The sequence below is a fragment of the Cyrtonyx montezumae genome, unplaced genomic scaffold (genome assembly GCF_038088225.1).
Source record: "Cyrtonyx montezumae isolate F1298 unplaced genomic scaffold, pur_monq_1.0 scaffold_32, whole genome shotgun sequence".
Lineage (NCBI taxonomy): Eukaryota > Metazoa > Chordata > Aves > Galliformes > Odontophoridae > Cyrtonyx > Cyrtonyx montezumae.
Window position 1 is genome coordinate 1,070,187 of NW_027072037.1, and position 25,902 is coordinate 1,096,088.

The following is a 25,902-nucleotide window of genomic DNA, read 5'->3' on the forward strand; positions in this document are numbered from 1 at the left end:
TGATCGACTGAATCTTTGAAAGACACACAAAAAAACCCAAAAACTGGCCATGTCTTAGTGCATTCACAGCAACTCAGCCTGCTGGATAATTTCAGACACAAGTTACACCATTCTGGAATGCAGATGTTTTCCTTTTTGGACTGATTTTTTCAAGCAGTGATAACTGAGTGACATAGTTGACTGGACTGTTTTCTCTGGACACAGTCCCGTGTTTGTGTGTGAAGCTCAGGTATTCTTGATACCGCCATTTGCACAGCTGCTTCTTGAGTTCACTTTGAACCTATAGAGAAGGAATTTAAAAACAAAGAATCAGAAAATAAAGGTGAGCGAGCACTGAAGATAAAACTTGCCAAGATTCCTGCATGACTATAAGGCATAGATGCACTCAAATCAATCAAGATTAAGCCTTAATGTGGTTTTAGAGGGACTAAACGTACATCCATATTCACACTGAAAAATAAACAGACAATATCCAAAATTCAGAGGAATACAGGAAAGTTACTGGCTGTACTTTATCTGTTGGAAAGGGGAAAGGAAACAAACTTGTGGGAGAAAATAAACCTGAAGAGAGTACAATGGTATAAGCTTTCCACTGAGACATCACGATAACTATCAGAGGAAAGCAGAGCAAATGTCCCTTGATAGGAAAGTCACCAACCATTTGTAAAGGGTCACTGCTTCATAGCTGATTCAGTGTCCTTCTTTCAGAATTATTTGAATACAATTAGAATCCACAAAGGCACTAAGGGAAAAAGAGTTTTGGTTATTTCTGCATTCAGGAAGAGATCAAACAGCATCCTGAAGAAGAGGCCAACAGCATCCTGGCCTGTATTAGAAACAGTGCAGCCAGCAGGAGCAGGGAGGTGATCATCCCCCTGTACTCAGCTCTGGTACGGCCGCACCTCAAGTACTGTGTTCAGTTTTGGGCCCCTCACTACAAGAAGGACATTGAGGCCCTGGAGCGTGTTCAGAGAAGGGCAACAAAACTGGTGAGGGGTCTGGAGCACAAGTCTTATGAGGAGCGGCTGAGGGAGCTGGGATTGTTCAGTCTGGAGAAGAGGAGGCTCAGAGGAGACCTTATTGCACTCTACCACTTCCTGAAGGGGGGTTGTGGTGAGGAGGGGGTGGGCCTCTTCTCCCTGATAAATAACGACAGGATGAGAGGGAATGGCCACAAGTTGCACTGGGGAAGATTTAGATTAGACCTGAGGAAACATTTTTTCTCTGAAAGAGTGGTCAGGCACTGGAATGGCCTGCCTAGGGAGGTGGTTGAGGCACCGTCCCTAGCGCCGTCCCTAGCGTTTAGATGAGGTGCTGAGGGATTTGATTTAGTAGTTGGGTAGGGATAGTGATAGGAGGATGGTTGGACTAGATGATCTTATAGGTCCTTTCCAACCTTATGAACCTATGAACCTATGAACCAAAGCACAGATTCATTCTGGAAGCAGGAAAAAGATTGAAAAAAGGAGGTACCCGTGACTTTCAAAGGTTTTGATAATCTCATATACTTGCTACTCACCTCTGCATTTGAGAAGCAATACAGAAGTGCAACAACAAAGCCCTAGGACAGGGAGAATAGAGAGAAAAAATCAACCATTGGGATTTGAAGCACAGAAACAGGGAAATACATCATTTGTTGTTCAAAATTTGAGTAAGACACCAACAGTAATTTTTTTTCTGTTGTTCCACTATGGTTTAGGTGACATGGCACTATTTTCTGGGTTTTCATGTCTTGATCCAGTGTCTCATCAGACTGGTAAAACTATATTTACAATATTATTAATGTTAGCCAGCCCGCACCCAAACCAGTCTGCAGACTGTGCTGACACTGTAAGTCACAGTGCTGAGCTCTGTTAAATTATTGATTTGGTAAATTATTAATATGGTCCATTGCACAGATTTGGCCTAGCCCAAAAGATATTTTTCCAAACAGTGTCCAGCATGGAAAAGGAAACAGGGAAGTGTTAAGATGATGGACTAGCTACTGATGAAGGGTAAGAGCAGAACAGATTGCTATGTATTACCATTATGTTCTCAATCCTTTTATTATATATATTATATATATATATAATCCTCTTTGTTACATGCGGAACTATTTTCAGTCAGTCCTTCTTAATCCACAGACTGATCTTCGTGGCACTCAGTCATTGTTATTCAATAAATGTAGGTACATCTTTTTATGATACGAAGACTGAGTCAGAACTAAGAAGTACTGTGAGATTTTAAATAATAAGATAGGGGAGCAAACAACATGAAGAGCTTGTTCAAGGCTGAGATGGAAGGTGTGTGTTGAATTTAGACACGTTATTAACACCGACTCTGATAATCAACCTAAAACATGAAACTGACCCTTCAGCCCAAACCTCTCAGGACTCATAACTTTATTCTGCTTACCTGAAAGGAACCCAGGCCTAGCTCAATGTAAAGTCGTGCTTCCAGACCAGTGCTTTCTGGGAAAAATGCAAATACAATGTAGTGCACTCCAAAGAGTGGGATCAAGAGTAACGTAGATTTAGCAAGTCTCCTGGCAAATCAAGGATTAAAAAAACAAGGCATTTTTACATATGTGGAATTAGTGACAACATTTATATGTTGGAACAAATTTTACAGCAGTCCACACAACTATATCCAATGAAGATATGGAAAGATTACTTTCTGGCACACTCACTGTCAGCATCTGGTCAGCAAAGATGAACAAATCAACATGTAAGTTTTCCAGATTGATCCTTAAGGGTTTTTCTCTGTGCTGTACATACAAAAGCTGATGTCCCAAACTGGGTATTCTAATCCACCTCCTGAGACACAATCTCAATCTACCATGTAAATGTCTAAATTTCCACAACTGACAATGAAGAATGATTATTAATTACTGCCCATGAGACTTGATTCTGTTGCTTAAACATTAGTGTCAGAGCCATGGACGATGCCCTAGGGTATTTTGCTTGATGTTCAGCTCATTCCAGAAAGGCATAGTTTTGTACTGTAACTAGAAGACATCTTGGGATGAATCAATTACCTCTGACAGCATTTCTGAGATTCACATTGATTTTAAAGGGGTTAGTAAACAATACAGACTATGCCCAGTCACTAGAAGACTAGTAGCATGTTACTGCTGAAGATTTAATGAAAATTATCTGCTTTTTTCCCTATGAGACTATTTGTGTGGAAACTGGAAGTTAGATTAATGCCTTACCTGGATACATTTACTCATTCAAGCTTGATCTTTTTGTAGCTGTCACATTTTGCTTTAGACTTCTATTCCCACCCTCCACCTCTTCCCATACCTCCCAAGTTCCTCCCTAATTTCTAAAGAAGAGATTTGTGATATTTGGGATAAAAAGGCATAATTTAATTAGCTATTTCTCCTGAGGACTTCTTCCATACTGTAACCAGTAAAACATTTTGTTGCCTTGCCTGTGAAACAATTTCTTAGAGCAGCTAAAATGGGTAAATTTCAAGAGATTCCTATATATATATATACTATAAATACTTACATAAAGTGGCTTGAATTGCTCCCCCCTCCTTCTTGAGATTTCAATTTATGGACTAGAATTCTGATGACATTAATAAATATAATAAAGTTAATCTGAAAAGGCAAGACAGAATCTGTAAATTAACTACAAATCGGAAAGTATCTTCAATTGATATAAATTACAAAAACAAACAAACAATAATTTCCAACTCCTTGCCATTCAAAAAAGTCAAATATGGCATGTGGCATTGTTTTTTCCACCCTTCTGGAAGGAAACACTAGTATAGCTGTCAGATTTCAGGACATACTCAAGAAAAAAATGCAGAAACATACCAATACAGTTAACAGAATGGGGCCCTTGATGATCCATAACACTACTCCATTTTCATCATCATCCCAACATCTGAAATGGAAAACAAAAGCAATAATGTCACCTACACTGATCTTTTCACAACACATAAAACTGTTTCTGTCACTGAGTAGGAAAGTGATGGACACTGCTTTAAATGACAGCTCAATGAGCTCTGCCAGTATTCTCTCCTGATACCTCCCCAAAAATTTATGTGCAGCCCAATTTAAAGGAACTTCATTCCCTTTTCCTTTCTTTTCTCTTCCAGTTTTGTGAGACAGCACACTAAGCTGAATAATGTTGTTGACGGCTTAACCCAGCCTGTCTGAGTGTAAAGTATAACTTTGTACTGTGAGTTCAGACTTTCAGGTCTGTGAAATAGCATTTGGGTAAGAAAAGAGAGAAAAGAGTGGCTCTGTGGTTTTAAAATACATCTGATATCAGATATATGAATGAAGGTGGTCTAGCTCTCTAAATGTCTTCATTGGAGCTCTTCCACTACACTACCTTTGCGGTCAAATGTGATCAATGTAACAGGATGCTATTTGTCTCATGATTAAAATGGACATATAAAAACATTAGAGAAGAAAACAGAATGGGTAGAGACTTTACTGGAAGAGCAATCAAAGGTTCTCACACTCCTTAGTCTCTTCTTCAAGTGTGAGAATTTGTCAGAGCTCTTGTTCACACTGACTTCCTTCTAAACTTTATTTGTAATGCATTTGTAATTGTGCCATGTTCTTCTGCTACAGATTCAACAAATAAACCCAGCAGTCTGGTCATTCTTTGGAAGTGGAGCAGAGAAAAAGGAGAAAAAATGAAATCCTCTTCACCCCTTTCTGTGCTCATACTGTAAAAAGGATGACCACTTGCACTTATGAAATCTTAGAGTGGAGAATGTCTACTGCAGATACCCTGCAATTCTTAGATGAGAGCAAAATGTGATGTGTCACATACGGTGGACTATAAGACTTCTTATTTCTGCATCACTAAATTGAATCCTGACAAGGTAGATATGAAATATCTTTTTCAACTTATCATCCACGTGAAATGATGTGAAGGCCTTCAGGGCAGCTCTTAAGTGAAAAGTCTTCTCCATTAGAATTGGTATCCATGTTCAAAGACAGAAAATAATAATGAAAAAGAACTTAATTAAAATGACACACAAAGCTACCTATCAAGACATAGCAATGCCTTTATTTGAGAGGTGCGGGTTTGAAAAGTTTAGGGCTAGAAATTCATGGCTGTTTTTAAACAGAAGTAGTGATTTCCTTAAATGCAGTTATTTCATTGATCGAGCATCAGGAAACTAAAAATGATTTCCACTCTTATTACGGCATTTCCAGTTTTAATTACTTGATAAATATACATCAAAATTAGAAGTCTGAAAATTATTTTCTCACTTCCTTGTGAAGTTTAAAGATTAGAGGCACACATTTGGAACAATATTCTTGTTTATCTGTTCTTAGCTTCTATTTCTGTCACTGTTAGTGCATCAAAATACAATATAAACTAGAATGACTTTGGCTTCCTTACTCAAGCACTTATTTACCCCGTGTTTTGTTGGTAGAGTCTTGTGAGGACCCAAGTAAGCATCACAGCAGTGGGAGCTCCTGCAAAAATCAATGTGGAAAAGAATAGATTTTTTTTTAATGCCATGTTCCACGAAAATTTTATTGCAAGAATGTTCACGGGGCAGCAGATGCCCCTTCAAAACACAGACAATGGGCAAATCAAATTATTTTACACAAAACTCTCAGTTCAGAGTGAAAATCAGTGCAGAATAGCAAACTGACACCAAAATGAAAGAGAACTGGCGTGCTGTGGAACTGTATTTTCAAAACATAGTTTTGAATATTCAGTTAGAGTTGACATTTCAATTAACAAAGACAAATATTTCTTGCCCCTGAGAGGCTTCTGACTTTTGATGGATGATAGGACATGAGCATTGCTGTAATATTAATTGAGATGTTTCTTTGTTATTTCTTGTTAGTTGCTATTAATCAAGCCCTAAGTATTTCATTTCTGGCAATCATAATCGGAATAGCTCCAAATCAGTATCTCTTTTAAACTGAATTGTTTTCTTTTTAATATAGTCAACTGAGTCTGAGCGAGCACTTGAAGAAGGTGGCAAAATTATAATGTAACTTATGAGAATTTGGATTTCACTCTCAAAATAAAAATGCTGCGTAACCTCTCAATTTAATTGTCTCCATTTTAGAATAGCTGAAGTGAGGGACAAGAAGATAAGAGAGTCGCAGTAAGCAATTCTCTGCACTGAAAGAAATCTTATGCATTACATACACCTATTCTGATATTGGGAGATATCTTAAATTTCTCTATAAACTCAAAATATTCCTTAAAACAGAGGATGTTTCTGAATAATAATAATAATAATAATAATAATAATAATAATAATAATAAAAAATAGAAGTTTTGCTTCCTAGATGTGACCTCATGCAGTCTGAGATTAATCTCTTTCTGCCTTAAAAGCAAACGTCAACTTAATGTTGGTCACTCAAGGTTCCTTAGTCAGTGGAGGGAGACAAGATGTTTCCAGGCTGTTATCCGGGTGTATTAGTCATCTGCTTGAGGACTGGATTAATCACCACCGCAGCATGCCTACCTCACCCTACTGACTGCAGAAGAAACCTGGAGAGATAGCTTAGGTTAGATGATTAACTTATAATGACTTTCGTTGCATTAAATTAATTCCAGTCATAGAGGTAAGTGCAGCAGTTTTTTGAGTAGGCATTTTTTGAGTTTTGAGTAGGCATATCCTAGTGCTTCTAATAATCCATTCTGCCTTCTCCTTCAAATTTTTAGATGGTGAAATATCTAACAAGTTAAGAAATATGGATAATGGTATGGTTTTGATGGAGTGCCCCTGCATTAAAAAGTACCTTTCTTCAAAGGAAATTATCAAAGAAAGTCTCAGAAGATTTTATTTAGTTTTAAAAGTAAGTGGAAATAGTAAGCAACACAGAGTGGAAAGCAGTACTAACCCCAGCCAGCAAAGATGAACCACCATACGTATTGCTTGTCTGAAACAAAGGTCAGCAAAAGCAGTGTCTGAAGGTATATTCCTTCAATAAGAAGCCAGAAGAAATTGGCTAAAATACTGAACTGGAAGAATGCCACTGCAGCCTTACAAGCTACCTGAAAATGGAAAGGAAGAAAAGAATAATCAAGTGCACTCTTCATCGGGTTTTGGTTATTGACAAGTGTAAACAAAATAAAATTGTGCCAAAGAAAAATTGAGGAATTTAATTAAAGAATTCAGAATGTTGAATGAATCAGATGAATATCTGATAGAAATGGATACTGCTCCACTAGACTCAACAACGTTGAACATTTTATACTACAGCTGAATGTTACCCATAGTACTTGGTCTTTTGGCTCATGGTATTGCCTGTTTTAAGATTACAGTTCTAGAAAACTAAAGAGACTTGGGATTAAGAATCTACATGCTCTCTTTGAGTCACGCATTATATATTAAGGAAAGAAAGTGGGGAAATTTAGTACCGTTGACATCAGGCAGTGGTCCATAGTTTCATCTGCAAACAAAACGGCATCTTTGGTGAAAACAGCAATTGCTCTCAGGATAAAGGAGACAAACAGGTGCATGTGGATGTAATTCCGTGTACAATGGAATTTTCTGACATAGAAAAAGAAGAGGAAAACTGTTTTTCAAGATGAATTTCTCATGGTCTCATCAAAACTCAGACAGGAATACAGGATTACTTCAGACACCTTCCAAGTCCAAATTTCCCTATATGGTCCTGTCCACAGTCTGACCTTGAGATGAAGGAATCACTTTCAAGATTTGGGTATATCAGCCTCCATGTCCTGGATGTCTCTACAAGACAGATTAGAGTATGTCCACTCTACCTAGGAAGTTGCTTCTGTTGTCTGTGCTCCTTTCTGGAGAGCAAACTTAAAGCTTTTGTCCAGGTGCGTTGGGGCCAATCAAACTCAGGATTCATTTCCTCACATCTAACATTATCAAATATGATGTATAAATGTCTAAGCCTCTCTCTGTTGCTCCTGATGATGTCTTTCACAGAAGGAATACAGGTTTAGGAAATTAGACACACTCATTTTCTTTAGAGTTATGTCCTGCCATGCACTGGAGGAATAATTATGTTAATAGCAAAAACAGTTTGGAGCATTTCCACTGTATGGTGTAATTAAAGAGACTAAGACAAACCACCCAGTCAGCCTTATTGTTTTAGCATCCATGGGAAATGACATAACATGAATATAGAAGAACTCAATGTCATTGACAGTATAACATCCGAGAAAGGTTTGAAAGTAGGTAAAAGCAAAAACACAGAGAGTTTGAAAGGAATTAGGACGAGGCTGTCTATAGACATCCTGAAAAGAGACCAATTGTTTTTACCTGAAGGCAGCAAAGACAATTAGAGCTGTAATGAGTGAAGTCACTGATGCTGCATAGCCAGCAGTGTAGACACGCCAAAATGCAGAATAATATGATTTCTATGAGAAAAAGAGAACACATACTGATGCTGGTGGTTATGCAGCATGCATATTGGTGTACTTCAGTAAGATAGAATTTCCCTCACTAGTCAATCCCATCCCTCACATATCGCTTTAGGTACTAAAGATCTGATTTAGATTTCTCCCTCCATCATTAACATGTTTTTTGTTTGTTTTTTTTATTAACTTCGAAGCCTTTGTACCCTTATGCATGAGCCAGTTTTCACAGCCCATCAACTCAATCAAAATAGTGACTATAAAATAGTTGGAGCATGCTTAACAGGAAAATGATAATTTTGTTAAATAACTTCAATTCCTCCCGTAGCTATCTGTGGACTTGAGGATGGATTAACCTGCTGTTGGGTGATTTGTGAATCAGCACCTTTTTATACCAGGACCAGACCGTACTCCTTTTGGGTCAAGGAATGTTTCATGCTGATTTGAGCTATAGTTTATAAAGAAATAAAACTTGCATGTTGCGGTTGAGAAAAACAGAGCTTGAGAAAATTGAAGCCATGAAGGTAACCTTACTATCTTTAGTTCTTTGGACAAATAGTTCTTTCAGTAGTGATCTGAACATTTTATTCTTATTTAGTACAGGATCGCTTGATTATTCAAAATCCCAAGAAACAAAATTCTCTGAATTTTCCTGCTTGGAAATGCAGTGGACACTTTGTTCTCTAATTGATCCAATCTCTGTTTCTCCAAAGGCATCACTTCTAAGTTGAGGAAGTATATTAGCAATTTTAAGCAGATCCATAAATAAATCAGGTAACCCTGACAACCTAGGAATCATCCTGGTGTTTTTGAAATACTGCTCATCTTTTATATGATATTTTCAAAACGAAAGTTCAGGTTAGAAAACAGCTTCTTCAGCTGAATAAGGAAGTATTTTGATGTGCCTTATATATTCTTCTAGGGTAGATAAAAATCAAGATACAGAAGACACTTCATGTTCTCACTGTAGATACAAAATATGAAACAAGTAGTCCTCTTAGAACATAAGTGGGGTTCTTATCACCTGCTTCCTTCTATTTACAGTACAGTAGAGCTTTTTGATCTTGTCCTCTCTTCACAGACCTTCAGGGTATGGCTGAGAAGAAAAACCTGAAAGGTTTTTTCTAAGCATTTTTCTTTTCAGCTTCTCCACATAGAAGAGAAATGTAAATATTTTTTGGTTTATGGTTGGGGAATTTTGCTCCAGATATTTACAACTGTGCTTGTGTTTCCAACTTTATGGAACCAAATGGATGAATTCATCTGTATCCTTAAGATTCAGAAGTAATATACTGTTACTTCTGTGTTTGAGCTTTTACACCTGGAGAGCCAAATGGCCTACTCCAGAAATCACAGAAAGCTCGAGTGTTAGGGAAGACAGTCCTCTTCAGCCTCTTCTGTCTTGCTTTGATCCGTGACTAATCACCCAGGATTGTTCAGTCAGAAGGCTCAGGGGAGACCTTATTGCTGTCTATAACTACCTGAAGGGAGGTTGTAGTGAGCTGTGGGTTGGCCTCTTCTCTCATTTAACTAGTGATAGGACTAGAGGGAATGGCTTCAAGCAGTGCCAAAAGAGGTTCAGGCTGGATGTTAGGAAATACTTCTTCTCTGAAAGAGTGGTTATGCACTGGAACGGGCTGCCAAGGGAGCTGGTGGAGTACCTTACTGGGCACTGTGTTGAGGGACATGGTTTAGCGAGAACTATTGGTGATGGGCGGATGGTTGGACTGGGTGATCTTATGGGTCTTTTCCAACCCTGGTGATTCTATGATTCCACTGTGGAGTCATGACTCTGACAGCTCATGAGGAGTTAGTCTTTTCTTTAACAGAGTGGAGGGAAACCATTGCTTCTATCAAAATAACACAATACGAGGAGAAGGTAGCTGTGATGTTACAGGGTCTATTGCATTTGCTGAGTCGTAGGAGCCTTGCCCAATGCAGAATGGAAACAAGGAGTGGGAATCCCCACTGCTCTCTCATGTCCCATTTAACAAAGATCAGAATTCATGAGGCAGAGGCTGTGAGCTTGTCTTTTCAAATTACTATCTTTCAGCCATGAAGCAAAACTCATCCACTGAAGAACTATCACCACCAATGCAGCGTGAGGCATTCCTGCCCTGGAACCACATACAGTGGTAAAGAACATTGAAACTTAAGTCATATGAAGACATAGATAAAAAATAAAGTGTTGCTGGAGTCCAACAGAGCACCAAATGCTGATCTGAAGATAGGAAAAATGAGAGTTCCCTTCCTACTCCACTGATTGCCTAAAATGGAAATACTTGTGCAGTTGGCATCCTAGAGTTCCCTCATAAATATGTGCACTGATTACGATATTATAAATTTACAGACTTTCTTAGACTCAAAGAACATCCGAGGTTCCTAAGGACTTCTCCCTGAAAAATTCCCTGTGGGCAGGTTGGTAAGTCTTGTGGATTCAAATCCTCTCTCTCAGAGAAACAAAGTCGTTTGGGCAGGACAAGTGATCTAGCCACAAATCTATTATCACCAAGAGAAAATTAGGATAGTGAGGGGAGAGTGTTCCTGCTAATTGCTAATCTCTTACTTTTATTAAGCATAATTTGTAACTTGAAAGGTATTATGACTTAGCAGTGAAGAAAGGCAATTACTGAATTCTGATAGGACTCAGATAAGTGGAAATATCTGTCTACTCAGCACAAACAGGAGAGTGCGTGCTGAAGATGTCCCCAGACAGGAAATAAAAAACTCACCTGATCCTCAGGCCCTTTGCTGGAACCTTCATCAAATCCACAGGCAACAGCATATGATGGGAATGGTTCTGACCAATATGCCTCTTGTGTGCAGTTTCTCTGAAGGAAACCTTTAATAGTTGAAGAATTAATTAGAGTATGGGGATGTTACATTGGTTTTTGTTTGTTTTCTGCTGTTGATTTTTTAATGTTTTGACAAGAAACAACTTTGATTCTTCAGTTAGATACTTTTCATACTAGTCACATTGAGCCAACCAGATATAGATAGTTAATAATCTGTACTTTTATCCTTTGAAAATTAACATGGATATTCCCACTCATATCAAGAAGAAGTAGAAGATTTATATTACCTAAGTGAAATTATTTCTGTAAATTCAATCTTCACACAGAGGAAATCAAATTATGAAATCTATCCTGCATTTATAGCATAATTCTTGTGTATGAAAAAAGCCCTGAACCACTTGATCTAGCGTTGAAGTTAGATAAGATTTTTGACCTTGGTCCTGTTCTGACTCAACTTCAGAAGGTCCTTTCAAAACTTAATTTTTCACGACTTTGTAAGTCAGTGATTCTGTGATATATTCCATTATAGTAACCTCAGCAACCTACTGCAATTACCCATAGTTTTAGACAAAGGAGTCTAGGTAATTCAGTACAGCACAAGAAACAAGACAGTATCAAGTATGTACCATAAGCCAAGATGTACATGTGCAGTATTACACTGAGCTGTGTGACACAGAATGGCTTTGTGTGTCACAGAAAATATGGAAGTAACTGAATCTTTAACTGTTAGAATTTATTTTTAAAACATGTGGAGATAAGAAGAATATTAAAAAAATCTTGCCGTGGATATTGGTGATTTCTTCAAAAAATCTGGGACAAGGAATTTTGACTATTTCCCCTAAAGCAGCTCTGGGCCAACAGCTTAGACCATCCCAATCTCTGGTGCATCCTGGAAAGAAAAAGAAAATAGTCTAAATAAAGAAATTATGTACAGAGTTGATTTGCCATAATGAGATTGTCTGCAGCTTTCCCACTTATACGTATGCATGAAGAAGAGTCACAAGAGACCACAAAGATCTACAAATGAAGGATTATCTTGTTTTCCACTTTGTCTTGAGTGTATCATCTTTCACAAGTGCAATTCTACCTTCTGTTTTGAGAGAATGTACATGAAATTTGAGCAGAGACAATCTGAAAGTCAAATAAACCGCATCTCTTTCTATTGTCAAAACAAAATAGAACGTAACTCAGTAAAATAAAATTATGGAATAGTTATTAGCTCTTGAGATTTTAGTCAGTGGTTTCGGAGTCTAAATGAAAATCTAGATGAAAATAATTGAAAAATTCAGCACTAACTTCTTGATTTCACATTTAAAGTCTATCCATTTCAACTGACTTAAAGGAAAAGCCCAATAGTGGCTGAAGTCCTGCAATTAGTCAGCCAACAACATTTTGGCAACGGACTTCAATAGGGATTAGATCAATCCCAAAGCAAGAGAACTTCTCTGAGCACCTTCTGAAATGGCCATCATTAGGATCAGACCTGCCCGGTTCAGAGTCGTAAGTTTCCCCACACCAGAGGTTGCTGACTGAAGATACTACTCTATGTGTCCAATAAGAAGTTGGGGTTAATCATCTTTTTGTCACTGATGCCTCACGTTGAGACTCCTGTTGTCATGCAGTGGCTATTGTCAAGAAGCTGTGGGTGCAGCACTGAAAAATTACCAACATGTAAAGGTGCCCAAAACAATAATAATAATAAAAAAAAAAGCATCATGCTGTAGGAAAAACTAATCTCTAGGCAGTTATAAGGAGATATAAAACAGTGCATGAGTTTCATTTGGGAGGTGTTATTTTCTTTCACAGACTCTTTTCTGTTTCCTCATTGGACTGATGAGAAGGCAAATCTAAAATTATCAGGAGCTGAAATGTGGAAGCAATATGACTTGCCTGTAGCAAACCAAAGTTCCTCTCTAGCTTCTGAAAGAAGAGGCCTGAGAATCGCTCACTGAGTTATCCTCACACCACCCTCTTGAGGATGAAATTCCTGCTATCCCCAATTTACCAGATGGGAAAATAGAAGCCCTGATTCACTATCTCTGATTTTAATTGTCTAAAATACATTAGCTAAATTTAGCTATGTTCCCCCTATAATCAGTGAAAAGAGACAAGGACATCCAGTGGATGATTCATCCCATATATTGGTGGCTCCCTTCTGAGGACAGGATGAATCACTCACTGCATGTACCCAGGTCTCTCTGATGATTACAGACTAGGCTTCTGATTTGCAAACGAACAAAGTTAGGTAAGCTGAGCTCCATACAGACATTCAGTGGTCCACACATCTTAAGAGAAAAAGGGTCCCTCTAAAAGGTGCTCAAAAACCATGGAAGAGCTCTTGGATAAAAATTTAGCCTATTTGACACTGTGGGGTTAAACAACAGATCCTTGTTTGGGAGTGGATCCTGGATGTTTTCAAGTCTCAATTTCCAGTGGCTTAAAATTGATGGATAGACCACTGCATGCAGAGAACTCTTTGCATGCTGAGGTTTTCAAGAGACTAATGAATGGCAGTCACCTGAGACTACATGTGGACAACTGCAGTAGCAATTGCATCAGGAGTGTCGACATCATAAATATTAAAGCCTGCTTCAGTTACTATTTCCTTTTTATACAGGAGAGAAAAATGGGCATTTTTAGAGCTTGATTCAATTGACTTGTTTTACCCACATACTTCAAGAAGAGAGGAATTATATCCTGGTCTCTACTGATGACACTCATAGGTTCATAAGGTTGGAAAGGACCTACAAGATCATCTAGTCCAACCATCCTCCTATCACTATCCCTACCCAACTACTAAATCAAATCCCTTAGCACCTCATCTAAACGCTTCTTGAACAGCGCTAGGGATGGTGCCTCAACCACCTCCCTAGGCAGGCCATTCCAGTGCCTGACCACTCTTTCAGAGAAAAAATGTTTCCTCAGGTCTAATCTAAATCTTCCCTCCGCGACTTGTGGCCATTCCCTCTCGTCCTGTCGTTATTTATCAGGGAGAAGAGGCCCACCCCCTCCTCACCACAACCCCCCATCAGGAAGTGGTAGAGTGCAATAAGGAATTAGACACTCATTAGACACTGCTGTGTACAATGAGGACAATGAGTAACAACTTCAGAATAAAACCTCTGCGATGTAGATGAATTCCACCTCCAATTCTCTTCTACCCAGAAGTACCTATTTTGTGATCTTTCAGTTTATCTCCTAAAACCTGAGAAATAAGTCTGGGACTGAGATAAGTATCCTAGATACGATGTTGAACATGAACTGCTTTTCCTGGTTTCACGTTTCATTTCAAACTATAGGAAGGGTGTAAATACCAGAACAGATTTTTGTTAAATTCTGTCCGTCTATAGAGAATAGGTGGAAAGGAACCACTGGAAAAATTACAAATTTTAAATAGTTCAGCAGGAATTTGAGGGGATTTGTATTTCTTTCAGTAACTTTTACTACAAAGAAGATTCAAGAGTCATGCCATTATTTTTCTGGCGAAGAAAAAAACTACTTAGAATGTAATTCTCTACCTTTCAAAGAGAAAAAAGCGTGCAATAAATCATGATGGAGGATGCCTGGTTTCTACCAGCATTCTTAGGGGACATCTAGTGGGCGTTCCCAGCACAAATTCTATCCAGGAGATATTCTGGACTTGATTAAAGAGGGTGAAGGAGTGAGAGGAAAATAACAATAAGATAAAATTGACAAAAACTAGAAGGATATGAGGTACCAAAGTGATTGGATAGGCTACAGAAAAATACATAGAATCATAGAATCGTCAAGGTTGGAAAAGACCTCTATGATCATCCAGTCCAACCTCGGTCTCTACAAAAGTAGAAATGTAGTACTTTGAAGTTGGGATTTTTTTTTATTATTATTATTCTAGCAAGGGAAGTTTTCAGCAGATTTGAATAATTTTCAACATAATATAATTTGAGCATGGCTTTTACTGTATTCTCTGGAAGCTTCTTCTACCTCAATGGTTTTTTTTTTTTTTAAATAATCCAAGTATGGTTTTCTTACCCAAACTGTGCATCTAAATTTTTCAGAGTATGATCTAATCATCTTAGTCTCATTCTGTAGACAGTAAAGAGATATATGACTACAAGGAATGATTCATCACATCCTAAAATATGCATCTAAGCCAGAGGCAATGAAAAAATTTCTAGGCACATCTACCTTCCTCCATTTACTTGAAGGGAATCTGACTAAGAAGACTTAGACATTGAGCTTTTAAAGATGTCTAAAAGCAGATGGGATAAAGCTCCAGCCAACAGAAGCAGAAGCACTTCAAGCCTAACAGGGAGAGGATAGGAATGTAGAAAAATAGAAATGTAGAATCAAATTGTGACCCAAAATAACAACTGATATCTTCACATCATGCATCTGAAGTGACACAACTCATGTTAATATTGGATTTTGGCCATCAAGACCATTACCTTTAAGATCAGGTGAAACAGATTCATTCCTTTCTAAGCAGAGTGCCTCCTCTTTCACCACCTGCTGGAATATCTTGCATTCTGGATGGATTCCCGCAACCTCAGTGAGACAAAGACAAAACAGCCAGGAATTTTAGTGATTACCAGAGAAAACAGAGCTGGGTTTCTTTCCAGTTTGTAACTTAAGGATTGTAATTTTAGGTAAAAAATCTTGCAGACTCAAGCTGAAGATTTTTCTGCAAACAGGACATGTAAATGGCAGAAGGATGGAGAAAGAGAAAAGAGGAGTGTGATCTTGAACATATATCAGTTTATATCATGTGTGGGTATACATCCTTACAGGGATTTTCCATTGTAGCACTATTTATGTAGCACCTTTTCTATTTGTTGGACTTCTATACTATTTCCTCCTTACACCTGTGTTTTTCACAACATTTAAGTGTACATTTATCACCATACGTTCTGAGGATATGCACAGAGATACTGCTTCCATTTCACCAATGAGGAAATAAGAAAAAAAAATGAGTTATTTTCTTTTGGAGCTTAAGGAATTACATCTATTTCTCAGATAAAGGTACCTACATTTGATCAGCAAAGTGAATTTCTAAACACCACCAGCATTGTTGACTGGGTCAATTTCTTACACATAGATATCTATATGTCATTTAGGTGCTCTCAAGTATTTTGCTTAGCCTCCATCTCCTACTCTGGAAAGTTTGAGGTCCTCTGTAGACCTGATCATGCCTGCTTTCATTGTGAAGATGTTCTTAGTACACTAGAACATCTTGTTGGCAAGTACTTCTTTAGGGGACATTATATTCTGAGAAAATCTGTAATGTTGGTGCCTGTGTATGTCCTTGTTACTCAATCTTCTTCTGCAGTCAATAGAAATGTAAGGGATGTTTCACTTATCCAGAAAGGGTTAATGAAATAGGGGTGATGTAATTAATTTGGGGTGACATAGGGTATTTCCAAACCTCTTGTGTAGGCTCCGTGTTAATTTTTCCAGACCTATTACAAATTTCAAACACTCTGGGTTGTCTCAAATAGTTCTGCATGTGCATGTTTAGGCAAGTAAATCAAAGTCATTAGAGTCAAGAGAGCCTAGAAAGCAGAAATCAGCTGTGTTCAAATAAAAGAACAGGTCACCAGATTCTTCTTTGGCTATAGTGCAATCTCCATGATATATGGAATAACAGAAGAGTGCTGCTCTTATGCAAGCTATTCAAAATAAAGCCAAAGGCTTTGAGGACAGTAATTTTAACTGAAATGATGGATTGAAGGCTTTCTGATACATTTCTGAGGGGGGCTGTAGGCCATTCTAGACCACTAATGACTTCAAAAACATCGCTGCTTTATTGCCTTTTGAGTCACTGGAAGTTGATTTATTGGCTTGCAGAATGTTTTCAGTCAACAGTGCAACCAGGACTTCTCTTAGTCTCCACAGAAACTGCACTGGAAGTGATGAGGACTTTTTCACAATATTATCTGCCTAGAGGAATAAAAAAAAAAATAGGAACACAAATTTGTCTTCAAAAACCGTAAAAAATTCTGCCTACATTTGGGTTTTAAAGTAGCATGGACAGACTGCATTTAATTCTGAGTCCCTGGAGATGGTTCATACATCCTAATATTAGAACAGGATGAGGATTAAGGACACTGTATGAAAAGAAATTTAAGGCATCGCTTTTTTTTTTTAAGCATAATATTCCTCCAGCGATAATTCGAAATACGTTTTAAAAATCAGCATAAGTTATTCTTAAAATAGTACCTCTTGCTGTTCTGCTGTAGTAACACAACTCTGAAATGTAATATTTCAGATTTAATATGAGTCCTGTTTATCACTTTATCATTATAATGTATTGCAGTTGTCTATATAGCAAACAAATTTTGAGTAGTAGTAAGAAAATGATTACTACATAAATCCATTACTTCTACTTAAAGGAATGGAATCAGATGGACAGAAAGCAAGTCACTGTTTTCATTTTCTGAAACCCCTGGACATTGTTGCTGCTAATGAGAAATTTTGTATGTAGATTACTTTTAGGCTTGATGTTTCAGAGTTACAATTTCTATATCGAATCCTCACTTGAAAGCAATAGCCAGTGCCCAAAATGAAATGAAAGCCAAGAAAGGAGAATGGAAGTGCTTTTGAGATAAAAGCATTTGGGGGCGGATGGGTTAAGCTAACATTCCTCTTCATGCCAGAAATGTGGGAAATGGTAAGAGTAGACAAATTATTACTAATAAGAAGTTTCAAATAGGGAAGAGAGATCTTCTTCCAAAAGCCAGCTTAAGCAATATACACAGTGCTCACAAGTGGAACAATGTGGAATGGAGCAATTGTGCCCTCCCAAATCCACTGTCAAATGGGGGACGTGTATAGCAGAATGGCTGCAGCTTGAAGGAAGCTGCGTCTCCTTTTGTCCCTCTTATGGTACATCCACACCTGCTGAACCAATCCCTCAGTTTCCATAGCTCAGAGCTGCACTGAAGTGAGTGGAGTTAAATTAACTTACAGTGGATTGGAGAAGACTAGCTTTAACTACCTAGCTAGGGAAGTTGTGCATTGGTTTTACACACGACAAAGGAATTACTGTAGCAGAGCAGATCCCTAAACCATGTAGTCTTGATTCTGACGACCATCAGAAAACATGATTTTAGGATTTATTTCAGAAATTACTGGACAACTACTGCTGATGTTCACCACTGGTGAGACTGTAGTCGATGCCACTGCTGTCAGTGGTTTAGCAATTAATTAGCATTAACACATTTTATTTGATTTCAGGCTATAGGGTTTGTGGTGAGGGTAGCTGTAGTTATGAGAACCAGAGTTTTTGTTATAGGGTGTATAGATGAAATACTTCAGACAATCTGGTGGTAGAAAATTACAGAGGTAACCTTTGGTCTACTCTGCAAGAAGCAAAAATCACAAAATCACAGAATTGTCGGGGTTGGATCGGACCTCTAAAGATCATCTAGTCCAACCCACTGCCAAAGCAGACTCCCTAGATCAGGTTGCCCAGGAAGGCATCCAGGTGGGTCTTGAATGTCTCCAGAGGAGACTCCACCACCTCTCTATGCAGCTCCAGGGCTCCATCACTGCATTGGGAAGAAGTTCCCATTCAAATTTGTGCAGAACTTCCTATGCTTCAGTTCGTGGCCATTTCCCCTCATCCTATCACAACAAACTGCTGAGAAGAGTCCAGCCTCATCTCTTTGCCTCCCACAAAATGAGGATGATGTTGTCAACAAACAGTATTGAAGCCTCATTGAAAGTACCATTACCAAAAAAAAAAAAAAGAAAAAGAAAGAAAAGAAAGGAACAAATGACACATATGCAAGAAGCTGAAAATACTGATGATGCTTTTCACTGGTTTTCCTCTGGCTTTAAGAAAAAGACAGACATTAAACTATTTCACAGCTGAAGAAAAGCCTTCTAGGTAGAACATTATTTGTGATTTGTCAGCTATAGTTTACTTATTTTTTTCTTACTAATCTCACAGGGCCTCCAAATAACATTGCCCGTTGTTGCTCTAAACTGCACGCAGTGATGGGATTTTCTAGAAAGCAAGGGCCCTGCATTTCTTGTTTTGCCAGGTCAGGGACATAGTTTTGCAATTTTGGAGGCATCTGCTATAACCTCTGAGCTCTTGTAGGAAACGAGTTTCTCCTGTTCACCTGATAAAGAGGTAATTTAGGAGCCAAAGCCAAGATGTCTAATCTGATAAGAGTCTTCACTGCCATGGTAATAAGTCAAAGAGACTGGTTTAAAATTGTGCTTCGGTGATCATTTCCTGCTGGCAAGGTAATATCCTGGCTTTAAGTTTACTGTAAATTCCGTTATAGAGTGCCTTCACAATAAGGCTCATACAGAAAACTCAGCTGTTTCATGCAGTATTGTGGACAGCACTTAAAGGAATGAGGTCTTGCATTGCTGAGCTACAGAGAGATCTTTTTTGCTGGCTTGAGCATTAGCAACCAGTCAGAACTCACAGGGGCATCTTACATTTGAGTCCTAAACCCTGAAACAGTCTTGCCTGGAAGAAAAACAGAAACAATCAGAAGTGAACAAGAAAATGTTCTATGACAAGATAGGGAATGCTAGAAGTCTAAGACAGTTTACAGAACCAGAGTTTAGATTGGTAATTACTCTTGAACATTTTCTTAGCATAGAATCATAACGTTTGGAAAAGACCTCCAAGATCATCCAGTCCAACCACACAGCTACCACCAGTATTGCCCACCAAACCATGTTCCACAAAGTACCACATCTAAATGTTTCTTGAAAACCTTCAGGGATGGTGACCTCACCACCTCCCTGGGCAGCCCGTTCCAATGCCTGACTTCTTTGGGAAATAAGTTGTTCCTAATACACAATGTGAACGTCCCCTGGTGCAACTTGATGCCATTTCCTCTTGTCCTGTTGCTGTTACTGGGGAGAAGAGGCCAACTCCCATCCCATCACCACCTCCTTTCAGAAAGTTGTACCTGCCTTTCATGAATCCATGTGGGCTGGGCCTAATCCCCTGCTTGTCCCTCTCCTGCTTTGTGACTGCACTCATTTAAAATGATACTGCACTGAAACTTGAGCTGTATACTCAGTGATAGTAAGAGGCATAATTATTGTTCATTTTTTCTCTATAATTTCATTGACTTGGCCAAATTTGAAAAGTCAAGCTAATGGCTCTTTGGGCTTTGATTTTTTTTTTTTATTTTTATTTTTTGTAATTGTTGGAGAAGACCAGACTTAGCAAGCTCTGGGAAGAGAGCAGCTCTTGCAACGTATCTTGTCAGTTAAAAGCAGCCACTTGTGAGAGTCCATCCAAAGATGGTGCCCAAAGGCTGTTGTAGTGGTTGAGAAACCATAATTCAGATGGCACATAAAAGACAACTCTTCATTCATTAAAAAGCCTATTATCACAATGGTGAAAAAGATAGGGATGTTTTCTATGCTCTCTGAAAATAGGGAAAATGCTTCAAAGCTGGGCACTAATACATTAGTCACTTCTGAAATTGCAATCCAGTGGGATCAAAGAGCCAGGAGAAATTTGGTAACACAGTCTTTTTGAAAATTCATCAAAAACGGAAGAAGCATCCGAATTTATTAGCATGATGGGAATGTTTCAAGAACTTGAATGGTCTTTTCAGTGATCTGGTTTGTTTCTAATGCAGTCCAAGTCTAAAATCTGAAAAATGGGTTATGCATCAAGTCTATAAATCCTTCACTAAGAATATTAATTACTGCTTTTTTAGTCTCTGCCTCTACAGTTTGCATTCATCTCTCAGATCTCATTGCAGATCTCCTTTGAAATCATCTCTGTACTCTCTGTTCTCTATATCTGTGCTTCTTCTGTTCAGCTTTTCCTGATACAACGCTGATGCCTGATTATTTTCTCCCATATTCAAGCCAAAGTTGTCTGCCCTTCATATCACACAGACTCCCACTGTGGTAAATTCAAAGTTACCTGGTATTTTGAGACACAAAAGGCACGTTCAAAAATCCTGCATCCTCTGCCTGGCTTTAACTGCACAATGGTCTTGTAAGTTGGCTGGTAGTGAAGAAAACACAGTCCAGATAAGCAAAATGTGCTCTAAAATGCATACCTTTTTTCCTTCTACACTGAAATGTCAATGAATAAAATAAGCTTATAGGATGGAAGGTGGCTCACAATATATATATATATATTATAAAATCTGAATACACTTCTAATCACTGAAGAAGTCAAAGGAGTCATCAGAAATTTTCATAAAATTCTCAGTCTGTTGTATATAACTCATCAAAACCATCTATAAGGCCTGATTCTCTCCTCCTCCTCTCTCCTCCTCCCCAACGCTTTTCTAGAAAGTTCTGAGACTGCACTCACAGGACATCCAAGTGGGGGATGATGTTCCCATGCACTCTGAAGGGAGCTGAGACAAACCTACAGCTCCAGAAGCTCACGTCCATTTCAGTACCCGCTTCATCATCACTGCAGTGAGGATTTTCCTATCCATCGTAATCTGTGATTCCTGAGTATCATAACATGACACATTAAAATCCTGCCTGGACACTTTCTTGTGCTTGCTACTTTAGGGAACTGCTTTAGCAATGGGGGTTGGATGAGGTGTTCTCCAGAGGTCCCTTCCGACCCCTTCCATTCTGTGATTTTGAGACAGAGCACTGTTCCGTCAGAAAACTGGAAGAAACTATAAAAAATAGCCATAATTTCTCACCATCAAAGCTTAAATGTGCTTGTAAAAACCAGACAGTATCCACTTTTTTCTACCATACCTCTTTGCCACTCCTGATTTTGTCAAAATGTAAGGCACGAGCTCACCACAGCAGTGCCATGGCTCCAGCCACCAACAACGTGTTTAGTTGTCATAGAAAATCCTGCCCTTAACTTGAGAGTTCTGTCACAGCCTTGATTCTCAAAACTTTCAACCCCAAAGGTAAAGTCCTATTTCCAGTCTTTCTCTTCAGCCAGTTAAATAGATTATTGCAGGAGTCTTTTTGGCTGAAAATGACTATCTAGAGGGTATTTTCAGTATTTGTTTCCTCTTTCTAACTCGATTACCTATGGAACAAGAGAAGATGAGACACTGATTGCCTTACAGTCGTTTAGAGGAATATCTCTTCAAGATTGCTTTTAAGACATTGGAGTAATGCTTGAATGCTCCTCTGTGTGTTGGACTGTATTTATGGGACTGTATTTAACTGCATAGCCTTGCACAGAATAGTGTTTTTTATACATATATAGATGTGTGTGTATATCAGTGTATGCATATTAGTGTTTTGTACCTATTACTCGTAGGTAATTCTGTATGTGACAATGGAGACATAATAGCTTATTTTGTTTGTAAACTCTACGTAATTAGCATTATCTTGAGGAAAATGAAAATGAATGTGTTATCAGCATGAATTTAATTACTACCAATACGTAAAGAACAGAAGTACACTACTACTAACAGAGGGTCCTTCCACTCTGCCATTTCAAGAGCTTAAACTAAAGAGAAATTTCTCCCTTGCTGCATGTGTAGTGGGTTAGCCTAAGCGTGGGGACTGTATCACCTAATCCCAAAGAACTGAAATCTGGATGTTAAAGTTAACTGGGAAACTCACTCCACCAGAGCCATAGCCATTTCTACCCTTTCCCAGTACTACAAAGGGACTCTAAATGAGTAGCTTTAGACATTAGTGGATGGTTGATAATAATGGTGGATAATTTTGGATGATTTATTCAAGCTTCCCTTGATAACCAATGAAGGCAGACAGGCAGTTCGAGGGAAGGATTCCTCCTACTTCTCTTTGAGGACATAGAGTCTCACCATACAGAACCTGTCTCCCTCCATTAACTCCCAGCAGAACAAAACACTTCCAACCCTCCAGCTGCCTATGAATGGGGAACTTAAGGTCACTGGATCCTATAGCAAACTTGCATACCCCTTAATCTCAGATTAGCTATGTCAGGAATAAAAGCACCCAGCTCCCTTTTATTGGGAGCACAGCACCTTGCCATGGATTCGGATCTATGTGCCTACTACCTCAATGCTAACCTATCTCTGTTTCCATTCCCCCTGCCACTCATTAGATGAGACAGAAGTCTCTTCCCAGAAATGTGAAAAGCTGCTAAGTGTTTGGAGAAGAAAGCAGTTCAGCTCAGCAGGAAGGATGGTGAACGCAGAGTCTTTTCGGTGCCTCATCCTCTTTTCCCTGAAACTGTGAGCTCTTTAAGACAGGAAAAGTTCTTTTTATGCATTTCAGCACCTACTGCTCTCTGTTGCTTGTCACTTACAAGCAAATGGTAATTTTTAATGTCAAGGACTACTCTCAAGGCACAAAGAAACTCCTGTGACATACAGCTCCCCATGGAGCTGATAGGAGCCAGAAGTACCTAGATACATAGAGGAAGTTTTCAGGATTACCTTCGTGGTTTATTTTCACATCTGAGTGAAGAACTATTTGGAGAATCTGCACTGCAATTATTTCTCTTCTCTGGTGTGTTCCTTTGGCACATGATAAAACTTCTTGCCCCAAACATCTGAGGGTCTCTGCTCCTCTCTGTCTGTTGGACTTTAGGTGCAGATATCCCCACTGACCCAAGTCTAAGGCTGAATTTTAGAGCACTGACTCTTCCCAGAGAGAGTTCATACATGACAAGTAATTCAATCACAAATCCTACACGGAACATTCCGTTTGTTAAACTGGGATTTGTCCTCTCTCACCCTATCTGATAAGGACTTTATGATGGGCTCCAACTGCTGCAGTATGCTGAAGTGTTAAGATGCGGGGCAGCCCACAGGTGTGTGTGATACATCACTTCAGCTTAGCTCCACTCTGCAGACATCTGCAAGAATACTGCGCCAATAACACGTGTAGAAAGGGCCATCCAGCTGCCAAAGGCACTCTACCTGTAGCAGTAGGATGCATCATAACGCTTGTAAGTAAAACTGTGTAAATGCAAAGAGAAAGTGAATGTGCCAAAGAATGGGAGGTGAGAATGAGCATCGTTTCACCCCTCAAAAATGAAAGTCAGAGCCCACTCCGTGACTACTTAACATCACTGGGAGAAATGAGACTCTGTAGGAGCATTCACACCATCTATCTTTTGCAGGACAAGATGAAATGCCTCCAGGGAAGGTAGCTGTCTCCTCATTGATTACAGAGGGAGCCTGAATCCCAGACTATGCTAAATATTTAACTCCAAAACGGCTCAAGGTAGAATTAACAAGCCCCCAAGAATCACACCCTCAGGAAGGATTGCAAACCGCTCTTTGAGGTCAACGAAGAGGAGATATGACTCTACTTACACCTACACCTACTGTGGCTCATCCGTACAGACAACCCCAGCAGCTGGCATGGGAGGGATGTACACGCTCTCTGTATGTATCTCTCTGCTCATCCATCTTCCCTGGTGCTTAGCATTACAGTCTCACCTGCTGCCTCCAGTGCACAGCAGGCACAAGATGGTTCATGCTCCTGCTTGCTGATGTCAGAAGCAGCTACCTTCATGACTAAAAGCACCGGTGTCCTCTCAAAGAGATAGATGCCCCATACCCATCAGGAGGAAGTATTCCCTTCTAGTTACCCTCCCTCCTCAGCAAAGACACTTTTCCTATGGCAAGGGAGCCAGCAAGCCTTCCCTTCCTGTCCCTCTGAAGCCATACTACAGCTGTTCTGACTTAGGGTTGCTTTTCTGTCCTTTGGAAACCACAGTTTTATTGAATGGGAATTGAAAGAGATGTACAGATAACATCTTAAAGCTCAAAGACAATAATAAATTAACCTCCTAACTCATGAATACGCTTTATTTCTCTTCCTTTTTTTTTTTCTCCTTTCATTTATTTCTCCTTCCCTCTGCCCGCTCCCAGCTCAGACAAAAGTTACTCTCCCTTTGGATCAATCCCCCACCCATCCCCCTCCAGGACCCCGTGGAGCAGAAGCGGATCCCTCCAGCTGAGAGCAGCAACCTAATGTGCAACGCCCGCCCTCCATCCCGCCGGACACTCACCAGCGGCAGCAGCAACCAGCACAAACTTCGCATCCTCCTCTGCATCCTCCCCTCTTCTCCGTCTACCGGGGATGCCAAAATCTGCTCAGCCCGCCCACACCTGCCCAAGACCCGCCCCGGAGGAGCTCCTCGTACCTCCCTTTTCCCGACCACCGGCTTTTTTTTTCTGGGCGATCCGACAATTGCAACGTTTCGTGCTACGTAGGGTCAGGTGGAGGGAGGGAGCATTTCCAGCATCCCCCTTTTGGCGTTTTGGACCCACTTCTGTGAACTTTGAGGCAAAAATGCGTGGAGCTGGAGCACCGGTTGCTCTTGTAGGGGGGGGTTTGGAGGCAGATGCTCCCTGCGCTACTGGAGATGATGGATTCAGCCCTCGTTCTGTGCCCGGGGCTGCTGGAAGTGGGTTTTGAAGAGTCTGAAGTGAGGCATTCCCTCATCAATCTCCACGAGATCTCAAGCCCTAACAGAGGATTTCCCCCTCCCAAGCTTCATAAAGGCTCTTTTAGACTCTTTTCTTGATCAAATCAATATATATTTTTTAATTATTTTTATCATTTTTGGGGGGAAGCATCTCAAATCTAGCTTCACTTCTTGGCATAATGAATAAAAGCTAAAGACCTTCAGTCTGGATTTTGTGGGGGGGGGGGGGGAGGAAAAAAGGAAAAGGCAACAAAAAGGATATACAGTAATATTTAAATTTCAGAGTTCACAGAACCTGAGCACTGGTTCTGGGTTTTGCCACAGAAAATATTGCACCGAGTTATACTCAGGGCCTGAAAGAGCAGGAATGATGGGTGTAACAGGAGCATTTTTTCTTGATGAGATTGAAGTGCTCTTTCATATTCCATCTATCACTCATTATTTCCCA

At 39.4% G+C, this 25,902-nt stretch overlaps 1 protein-coding gene across 1 annotated transcript; it reads right to left on the minus strand.

Moving 5' to 3' along the window:
• Nucleotides 1-91: 91 nt before the first annotated feature.
• LOC136053929 (vasoactive intestinal polypeptide receptor-like) lies at nt 92-25,079 on the minus strand. Its single transcript, XM_065744901.1, has 13 exons — nt 25,035-25,079; nt 15,541-15,640; nt 11,895-12,002; nt 11,051-11,160; nt 8,224-8,321; nt 7,347-7,479; nt 6,827-6,980; nt 5,374-5,434; nt 3,806-3,875; nt 3,495-3,586; nt 2,395-2,524; nt 1,520-1,561; nt 92-280 (listed from the first exon to the last, which is right to left on the minus strand). The coding sequence occupies exons 1-13, from the start codon at nt 25,077-25,079 to the stop codon at nt 92-94; spliced, it is 1,332 nt and encodes a 443-aa protein (XP_065600973.1).
• Between the last annotated feature and the right edge of the window lie 823 nt (nt 25,080-25,902).

Excerpts from the sequence above, each read along its gene's own strand:
- LOC136053929 (XM_065744901.1), bottom strand. The coding sequence starts at position 25,079 with ATGCAGAGGAGGATGCGAAGTTTGTGCTGGTTGCTGCTGCCGCTG. Across the intron at positions 15,641-25,034 it reads GCTGGTTGCTGCTGCCGCTG|GTTGCGGGAATCCATCCAGA; the intron begins GTGAGTGTCCGG and ends TGTCTCACTGAG. Across the intron at positions 8,322-11,050 it reads GCAAAGGGCCTGAGGATCAG|AAATCATATTATTCTGCATT; the intron begins GTGAGTTTTTTA and ends TTTTTCTCATAG.